At 43.3% G+C, this 9888-nt stretch overlaps 2 protein-coding genes across 3 annotated transcripts; one reads left to right on the forward strand and one right to left on the reverse strand.

Annotated features, from left to right (window-relative positions):
* Positions 1 to 970: 970 nt before the first annotated feature.
* On the forward strand, positions 971 to 5507 carry LOC112246079 (tyrosine-protein phosphatase non-receptor type substrate 1-like). The gene is made up of 3 exons (XM_024414347.2): positions 971 to 1503; positions 2467 to 2871; positions 5440 to 5507. Exons 1-3 carry the CDS (start codon positions 1221 to 1223, stop codon positions 5505 to 5507), a joined length of 756 nt encoding a protein of 251 aa, XP_024270115.2. The 5' UTR covers positions 971 to 1220.
* On the reverse strand, positions 4675 to 7840 carry LOC112246154 (free fatty acid receptor 2). Of its 2 annotated transcripts, none has more exons than XM_024414433.2 (2): positions 7747 to 7840; positions 4675 to 6946 (listed from the first exon to the last, which is right to left on the reverse strand). In XM_024414433.2, the coding sequence occupies exon 2, from the start codon at positions 6697 to 6699 to the stop codon at positions 5665 to 5667; it is 1035 nt and encodes a 344-aa protein (XP_024270201.1). In that variant the 5' UTR covers positions 6700 to 6946; positions 7747 to 7840; the 3' UTR covers positions 4675 to 5664. The 2 variants fall into 2 exon arrangements, with proteins under 2 accessions (XP_024270201.1, XP_024270200.1); XM_024414432.2 differs by having other exon boundaries at positions 7732 to 7840.
* Between the last annotated feature and the right edge of the window lie 2048 nt (positions 7841 to 9888).

Genomic DNA, 9888 nt, shown 5'->3' on the forward strand with positions numbered 1-9888 from the left:
CTCGGAGTGTCGTTTTTAAATGCTTTACCCTAAACATTAGACTGATGACGATGAGTCGCACCACTCATATTCTAAAGTATCCTATACATGGATTATGACATACTGCACTATTCTCTTATTCACCAGAACCAGTGTAAACCATACAAAACCTGCTCTTCTACATATTCTTCTACAAAAACGTTCATAATAAAAATAAACCAAACTTTTCGTACTCAAAACTAATTTCAGCTTAGATGGTTTGAAATGAGAGAGAATCTCAAATGTTGACATTTTATTCTTCACACATAAACCACTTTGTTGTTAAGTAATTAGCTAACTGACATCCTGTTCAATGAGCACCTTATCATTGTGAAATAGACTGATGGTTTTGCTTTGTTTGTTTCTGTACACTGCATTTTGCTTACTGTTGCATTGCGGTTTGTGCAGACACCAAGAGCGAGGCCTATTTGTCTGCTAAGACAGGCTCGTGTCGCCTTTGACGTAACAGGCGCTGAGATGTGTCTTGTTTTGGACCATGGCCTATTAATGAACATTGGAACATAATGAAGCAAAGAAAAAACAAGCTGACATCTCATTGTCTTTGGAGGGAAGCTTGACATTCAAAGCCACTGTTCGAACAGTCCTTTCACCACTGGAGTTTGTAATGAGAAACAAACGCATGACAAATATCCTGGACCTGTGTGTGCTTCTGTTGATAGCAGGCCCAATACCAGGTTAGTGTCTTCCAATCATACTAGGCTACCAATATTCTCACAAACAAATAGATTTTTTCTATGTTCATGATTTTTCAGCATATTCAGTGTCATAATTAATATCTATTATACAACATCCCTAAGCATATTACAGTACATATACATTTACCTAATTTCATGAATTCTGCCTTTCTGTTTTGGCTTCAAGTCTTGCAATATCAAGACTCCTGTTGACAACACTAATGCTCTAATTACTTTCAGGGGTGCATAGAGTCGTGAGTTGTTTGTTTGTCAAGATAAGAGGACTAAATCTCATTAGTCAGGGAGAAAGTCACTCCAACTCACTCATTTTGACTTTAATAAAAATACTGTGATCATCTCCAAATACACCTCAACATTGTGGGCAAGCTTTGTGGCAAATGCCGTTGAACTGAAGGTCTTGCTGTTTTATTTGTCAAAATGAAATATTCTGTCGTACCTTGATGAAGAGGCATTCACTGACTGTGTCCTCACTCAGCCCCATTAAGGATGGTAACAGCAGAGGGGTTAAAGGTGAGGCAGTGGCCCCCTTCACTCACTGTAATGCGGGGTCAGAGTGCCAACCTGTCCTGCCGTTTCGAGGCCACGTCCTACGGGGTGGATTGGTTCAAGATAGAGGGGGGCGAAAAGATCCCCGTCCCAGATTCAGCTGGGCAGACGTCCCTGGTGATTACCGAGGTGTCCGTGGAGGATGCCGGTGTGTATTACTGCGAGGTCAACGTCCTACACAGAGATTCAGAGCGAGGGGGCGGCACAAAGCTCATTGTCCTGGGTAAGACAGAAGCAAATTAGCCTGGTTCCAAATCTGTTTGTGCTGTCTTGACAACTCATATGGCCATTGCTTGGCATGACAATGACCATAGGATTAAGCTTTTTTTTATTTTGTATTATATGGGACCAGGCTAAGAACCAGCTCTAATAAAAAATGTATACATCCGCCTTTATTCTTGGAATGTCTTCTTGTAACTCATTAGAGTTTCCCATCATTTCTTCTGTCTTTGTTGGTGTTGCTGTTGTTGTCATTGTTGTAATTGTCTCTCATTTGTATCCTTTGAGAATCTGTTTGAACCCAAACGGTTTGCAGGGAGGTTATTACATTTAAACCAGTGGGCTATGCATCACCATAAAGAGGCCTAACCAAGCTCAAATCTCTAAAAATTCTAGTCACATGGAAATTTCCTTTCAGTTCATCTTTTTGCCTGAGTGGATTCGTGACAAATCCAGATATAATCACCATGGTACAATGCATTGTGGATTCTATTGATCTTTGCAGGGAATTGAAACTCACCACAGAACAAGGCAAAGAGGGATCGTGAAATGATTATGTGCAAACCCCTCATGCGATAGAGAAGGTTCCTCTCAGGGTTTCTCCAGTGGGGTGCACGTTGCAAAGTCCTGCACCATTTACAGAACCATGAGTGTGTTGTTTGGCCACAACTGTATTACCAACATGGTCTGAATAGAATATGTTGAAATAGTGAAATATGACATACAGTATAAAAATGGTTCAACGTCAACAATCTGACATATTTCTAACGAGCGGCTGGTAGCCTAGTGTATAAGAGCTTTGACCCAGTAACCGAAAGGTTGCTGCTTTGAATCCCTGAGCCGACTAAAAATCTGACGCCGTAAATCACTCTGGATAAGAGTGTCTGCTAAATTACTAAAATGTAAATGTCATGAGATAGATGGTATTGCATCACCCCCTTCCCATGTCTCCTCCTACCCCTACTAGCACCCCCCTCTGTGCCTCAACTCCTCCTCCAGGTCCCCTCGGACCCCCAGACGGACCAATGGGCTCTCCTCTGCGTCACCGGTGGGTTCTACCCACACCACCTCACCCTAAGCTGGACACACCAGAGTGGAGAAGATAGCCCCCACCACTTTGTTGGCCGCAACTGCACCATTCACCCTGACTACCATGACGTCAACCAATCACACAGCCTAATTCCAAAGATCTCAACTCCTAATTGGATGGGAGAGTGTTTACAGGTGACGGACAGCTCCAGAACGGAAGTGTATGTAATCAGTGTGCTGTCCCTCCCCCCGCGGGGGTCTGTGGATGCTGGGATCTTCTACACCTGTAGTGTGCAGGATCACCCTGCGCTGGACTCCCCCCTGTTTGCCTCCTTCACCTGGGGTGAGCTTTAGTTAACACTACTGAGAGGCTGTATATTTCACTGGGCTATTTCTCACATGGCTCAAATGTTTTTATACATCTGTGCTTCCACTACACACAGCTTCAATCAGTCACGGGCCTTCAACGACTGCACATTGAATTCACCCTCAGGTCTGTCGTCATCGTGTGAGGTCCATAACTGTATAACTTAACAGTCATGTTTGCATTGTCTTTTTTTTTGTCTACGCTCACAGACGCAGCCCCCAATGAGGTGATTGGATGCTTGAATATCCTTAAGGTCTGTGTCCTCTGTGGAGTGACTGTGGTGTTTTCCATTGCAAGTAAGTACTATGTGGTTACACTCACAGGATCATGGGGAAATGGAGTCATGTAAATAATTGTATGGCCCATGTCTTGAGCATCAGTCAATTGGGTTGTTTTTGGATTTCGTCTTTTTCTCCACAGCACTGACAAGTTTGTGTGAGAGAAAAAAAAGACCTCGTGTGTCCCATGTACTGTAAGTACACACACACACACAAGCATGCATACATTCTGTTTTACAGCTCTATCTGTTCAGCTATCCATCATTGTGAGAAAAAGTCAACACTGACACACAATCCGTATTTGTCCAAATGAATGTCTTTCAGCAAATAAAGGGAGCAAACAAAGGACATCTGAGAGAAAGAAAACAAAGGATCTGAACACACCAAGAGCATCCGATTTTCCGTAAATAATAGGCTACCCACGACAGCTTCTACACAGATCTTTACTGCATGATACATTTCCTGATCAGATGGCACACTTTTTATGACAAAGAGTATGCTGGGTTTTAACTGAGGGACTTTTTTTGGGGGTGGGGGGGGTGGACCAGTAGTTTTGTCTATAAGCACATGCCACAGCGCTGTTTTAAAAAAAAAAAACTAGCTCCACACTCTCTCACTTGTCCTCACATGATGTATATTCTACCCAGCTCACACGTTCTGTAACATCCCCAAATCATAATGCAAAAACTGATGCTATGTGAAACTTTAGGTCTATTGTTGCGTGTTGAACGGAAGCCATTTTGCAATCGTGTCAAGTGCCACTGTGCTGCTGAATGCTTTTAGTAGTCATAGTGTACTCTAGTGTCAAAATGAATGTCTCATGGATGGTATGCAACAATCAACTCAACCTCTGTTGGAGGTATAAGCCCTGAATAACCGGATGGAATCAAGTCAAAGCACTTCCTGGTGTGAAAGTATCGAACCTATGGGTTTACGCTGGTGGTGTGGGCTTTCCTTGCACGTGTATAGTATACATGCACCACCCGTGATACCTTATCAGAGACTATAGTCTCTGTGTAAATATTGGAGATGCTCATCAATTATCATGAGTTACACTGTATTGGGAAGTACGTCTGAAGGGATGGTCATCATGTTAAACAGGTTATGACTCCAAAACAACCTGATTATGTTCAAGTATTCCATTGCCAACCTTTTTTGCCTGTAATTGTGTAACCAATTCAATGCTGGTCAACTATTATCATATTATTGTTCCTGTAATTGTGTAACCAATTCAATACTGGTCCACTATTATCGTATTATTGTTCCTGTAATTGTGTAACCAATTCAATACTGGTCCACTATTATCGTATTATTGTTCCTGTAATTGTGTAACCAATTCAATACTGGTCCACTATTATCGTATTATTGTTCCTGTAATTATGTAACCAATTCAATACTGGTCCACTATTATCGTATTATTGTTCCTGTAATTGTGTAACCAATTCAATACTGGTCCACTATTATCGTATTATTGTTCCTGTAATTCACAAAATGAACACGCTTTTATTTCAACATCAATGTCTTTATTTGGTCCCACAATCGAACAACGAAGGCCCCACAATCAAACAATGAAGGTCCCACAATCAAACAATGAAGGCCCCACAATCAAACAACGAAGGTCCCACAATCAAACAATGAAGGTCCCACAATCAAACAATGAAGGTCCCACATGTTAGAGGTGCATACAAAATGGGACAGTGAGTCCACATTCATTTCACAAAGCCAATAATATAAATCTATGGACACAATGAATCACAAGTACACACAAAATCCCTCACTTACGCATGTGTGCTCATGCATGCACAAAAACACATTCGCACATGCACCCCCCCACACACACACAGACACACACACCAACTCTGCTCAGTGCTCAAATTCATTGTTCCTTTTCAACATTGTTTCCTTTTCAGCGATACGACTGTGATACTTGTTTAAGGTGCTTATCTTTCAGTGCTGAGAGATGTTGTTCTGATGTGTCTCTCAGATGTTAGAGCTGTTGTTCTCTACGGTTCACCATAACCGCTCCTAGTTGTGTAAATGGGCTTCAACCTTGTGAAATACAATTATAATCAATGATCATTTTCTGTTCTGTTTGCCAATCTTGTCAGGCAACCCAATACAACAAATGTATTCTCAAACTTATTTCACGCACTGTCACAGTAGGTGTGTACTTATAATATATAATTGGCAATGACTGTACTTGATTCCAGCTAACTGCAGCTAGACAGTAACTCCCTAATGTGAGCCCTTGTTTTGTGTCTCTCAGGAGGAAGGCAGGCTCCGTGTCTACCATATCCTATCTCTACTCTAAGTTGGAAGTTTGCCCGCCAATGATCAAACAGAGACACAGATACAGTAAAATGTGAAAACATAAACATCAGAGCACTCATATCCTGCCACTAGACATGTGGAGCACAACATCTCATTTCAGTTAATACAGGCCTTATTCAATTAACTTCAGATAGCATTCATCTCTACTTGTTTGGGTCCCTTATCTTTCTGAGGCTCGCTCACTCGTTCCATTCCAAGGGGACCAGTGGATGTGACAGCCACAGAACATACACTTGGCCAGCCTGATTCTGGCCCCCTGCAACATACTCCCTAGGGTCCCTCTGACAGCTGAGGAGGAGAAGTAGAATATGAAGGGGTCCAAGCAGGCGTTGAAGGTGCTGCAGAGCAAGGCCATGTCTCTCCAGTCTGGGTTCTTCCTGGTTATAAAGCCCACAATGTGGGAGACGTTGTAGGGGCCGAAGCAGAAGGCAAACACCAGCAGTGTCCCCAGAGCCAGGCCGATAGCACGGAGGCGTCTGCGACGACCGATGTGGGGCAGGCCGGAGAGTATGCGGATGAAGTTGATGTAGCAGAAGCTGCAGATGAGGAAAGGTACACAGAATAGAACCAGGCAGAGCTCCAGACGCACAGGCAGGAGGATCGCCAGTTGCTTCTCGCTGAAGTCCTCATAGCACACATTCCTGGAAGACACAATGTTGTCGCCGTCACTAATGAGCACGTTGGAGACGTTGGAGAATTCATAGCTGTTGGAAGAGTTGGTTGTGGAACTGAGGGAGTCTTGCGGTGGGTTGTAGTAGGGCATGATGACGACGATGCTCAGGTGGAGGACGGAGAAGACCCAGATAAATACACTGGCCACCACGGCATACAGGGGCCGGCGCTTCAGCGAGTGTTGGATGGGGAAGGCCACGCCCAGGTAGCGCTCCACACTGACCGCTGTCAGGAATAAGGTGCTGACGTAGATAGTCATGTAGAAGAAGAAGCCAGATAAAGGACAGAGGATGTAGGGTAGACTCCAGGTCATATCGTTCGTGACTTCCTGCATCTTGAAGGGCAGGAAGAGCAGGAAGAGGAGGTCCGAGATGGTCAGGTTGAGGAGCAGGATGTCGATGGGCGTGGGTTTTTGCCTTACCTTCTTGCTGAAGGTGTAGAAGGCCACAGCGTTGGCTGGGAGGCCCGTCAAAAAGGTGACAAGGTAGACAGACAGACACAACGCAGTATGGCACTCCTGCATGGTAGCCTCGGCGGTGGGTACAGTCACTGGAAGGCACAGGGAGCAAGATCTGTCACATCATCTCAGTGCAGTATGGGGGGGATGAAAACGTTGCAGCGCAAGGGGCTTGATCTGTCAGACAGTCTGAGGCTTCAGAGGCGAAGGCTGCTTTTTGGGTCAACAGCCTGGAACAAACCCGGTTAGACAGCGTGGTTTTCCTGTCTCTGACAATAAACCAACTCATCGTCTCTTCAAGGGCTCCAAGACTCTGATGGCAAGAGAGGATAGAAAGAGATTACAACATGCCACATTACGGTTTCTTACGGCTTTTTGTTACTCACTACTCACCCCTTTTAAGTTTGCCAAGTGGAGGGTGTAATTGAAACAACATCCGTGTGCGCAATAATCAAAATAAAATACTAGCAGATGAAATAGAGTTCAGATTCATGTGAATTTCATGCTAAATAACTACAATAAAAACCAAACACTCGGAGAGGCAATATGGTCAGTGTCTATTGGGAACTGACTGTATACCACTCAGGATGTGTGTGTCTGGCACATGGTTCTGTATACAAACAGTCTCAAACACAACATTATTGCTTCCTGTTTCCTCATTCTAATACTGTCTTATCATTAGATGGACACCTGTTCTTCTTGTACACTCAAACACAGAACAGCTTGTAAACATATGGGTCCTTACGTCCACAAACGGGGGACGCGTGGTCTTAGCTGCTACCATTCTTTATCCTAGTTAGTATAACAGTGTTTTAATTTCCTGTCCTGAAACGTCTCCAATAGGTCAACAATGACATCATCAAAGGAAAGTCATAAACACAACACTCACAATTAGGAAAAAGCTATAACTCATTCTACCACAACCAGGGACCAAGTAGCCCTTAGTATAGTCTTGTTCACCAGCCTCGTGCCGTGAGGCTGTCGCTACTCTGGTCAAGCATTCAAGAGAGTTATCATAGCGTGTCTGCACTGAACTGAGCTAAGAAAAACAAATACTAAGATATTATTATATTATTATATATTATTATTTTATCTTACCCTCCATGTACTTACAGCATCAAATAAAGGACAGTATAATAAGGCATGTAGGTAAGACATGAGCGTAGGAGACAATTAAACCAACATTACTTCCTTGTATTGACCAATGACTAGCTAATATACTGTACGCATGGGAAATTCCACACACACACTTTTACTGGCCGATTTGATGACAGTGGAGGATTGCCAGCAAGTCAAACAACTCACTGACCTTTATACGAACTCTTCACATTGTTTTGTACTTTTTCTACCATAGATAGCTACGGTATTCCGTTCCACTGTGACCGGGACTAACCGCTAGAGCACTGACTCTGCACCTTACCACACACATGCTTACACATAAGCTCAAACTCACACACATACAGTACCACTCAAGGGTTTTGTCTTTATTTTCACTGTTTCTACATTGTAGATTAATAGTGTACACATAGAAATTGTGAAATAACACATAGTAACGTAGTAACCACACGTAGTAACCAAATAAAAGTGTTAAACAAATCACAATATGTGACTCACCACCTGGATTCAGTCTTATGTAGCAACATTTGAATTTCTGTTTTTTTTTACATTGGATAAAAGTAGAGAGCTACAAAATGGTGTATCATTTGCAGCATGTTGGAGGAACAATGGGAAAGTAATTCTGCTTTGAAAGTTGATACACTTGTAAACTCCCTTTTGAGAAAAGGGACTTGTTTCGGTACCTACTAGAGAGCTCTCCTTTGTCTCCACCCATTCAACATTGTTCACGCCCTCAAATCAAATTGTACTTGTCACATACACATGGTTAGCAGATGTTAATGCGTGTGTAGCGAAATGCTTGGGCTTCCAGGTCCGACAATGCAGAAATAACCAACGAGTAATCTAACCTAACAATTTCGCAACAACTACCTTATACACACAAGTGTAAAGGGATGAAGAATATGTACATAAAGATATATGAATGAGTGATGGTACAGAACGGCATAGGTAAGATGCAGTAGATGGTATCAAGTACAGTATATACAGTGGGGCAAAAAAGTATTTAGTCAGCCACCAATTGTGCAAGTTCTCCTACTTAAAAAGATGAGAGGCCTGTAATTTTCATCATAGGCAGACTTCAACTATGACAGACAAAATGAGAGAAAAAAAATCCAGAAAATCACATTGTAGGATTTCCAGTACCCAGTCGCACAGGGCTGGGGCGAGACCCAGGGTCTCGAGCTTGATGATAAGTTTGGAGGGTATTATGGTGTTAAATGCTAAGTTGTAGTCGATGAACAGCATTCTCACGTAGGTATTCCTCTTGTCCAGATGGGTTAGGGCAGTGTGCAGTGTGGTTGCGATTGCGTCATCTGTAGAGCTATTGGGGCGGTAAGCAAATTGGAGTGGGTCTAGGGTGTCGGGTAGGGTGGAGGTGATATGGTCCTTGACTAGTCCCTCAAATCACTTCATGATGATGGAAGTGAGTGCTATGGGGCGGTAGTCATTTAGCTCAGTTACCTTAGCTTTCTTGGGAACAGGAACAATGGTGGCCCTCTTGAAGCATCTGGGAACAGCAGACTGGGATAAGACCATTTCAAGGACAGCTTTTTTCCATCTACGTAACATTGCAAAAATCAGAGACTTTCTGTCCAAAAATGATGCAGAAAAATTAATCCATGCTTTTGTCACTTCTAGGTTAGACTACTGCAATGCTCTACTTTCCGGCTCCCCGGATAAAGCACTAAATAAACTTCAGTTAGTGCTAAATACGGCTGCTAGAATCCTGGCTAGAACCGAAAAATTTGATCACATTACTCCATTGCTAGCCTCCCTTCACTGGCTTCCTGTCAAAGCAAGGGCTGATTTCAAGGTTTTACTGCTAACCTACAAAGCATTACATGGGCTTGCTCCTACCCATCTCTCTGATTTGGTCCTGCCGTACATACCTACACGTACGCTACGGTCACAAGACGCAGGCCTCCTAATTGTCCCTAGAATTTCTAAACAAACAGCTGGAGGCAGGGCTTTCTCCTTTAGAGCTCAATTTTTATGGAACGGTCTGCCTACCCATGTCAGAGACGCAAACTCGGTCTCAACCTTTAAGTCTTTACTGAAGACTCATCTCTTTAGTGGGTCATATGATTGAGTGTAGTCTGGCCCAGGAGCGGGAAGGTGAACGGAAAGGCTCTGGAGCAA

Source organism: Oncorhynchus tshawytscha, linkage group LG03, assembly GCF_018296145.1.
Source record: "Oncorhynchus tshawytscha isolate Ot180627B linkage group LG03, Otsh_v2.0, whole genome shotgun sequence".
Taxonomy (NCBI): domain Eukaryota; kingdom Metazoa; phylum Chordata; class Actinopteri; order Salmoniformes; family Salmonidae; genus Oncorhynchus; species Oncorhynchus tshawytscha.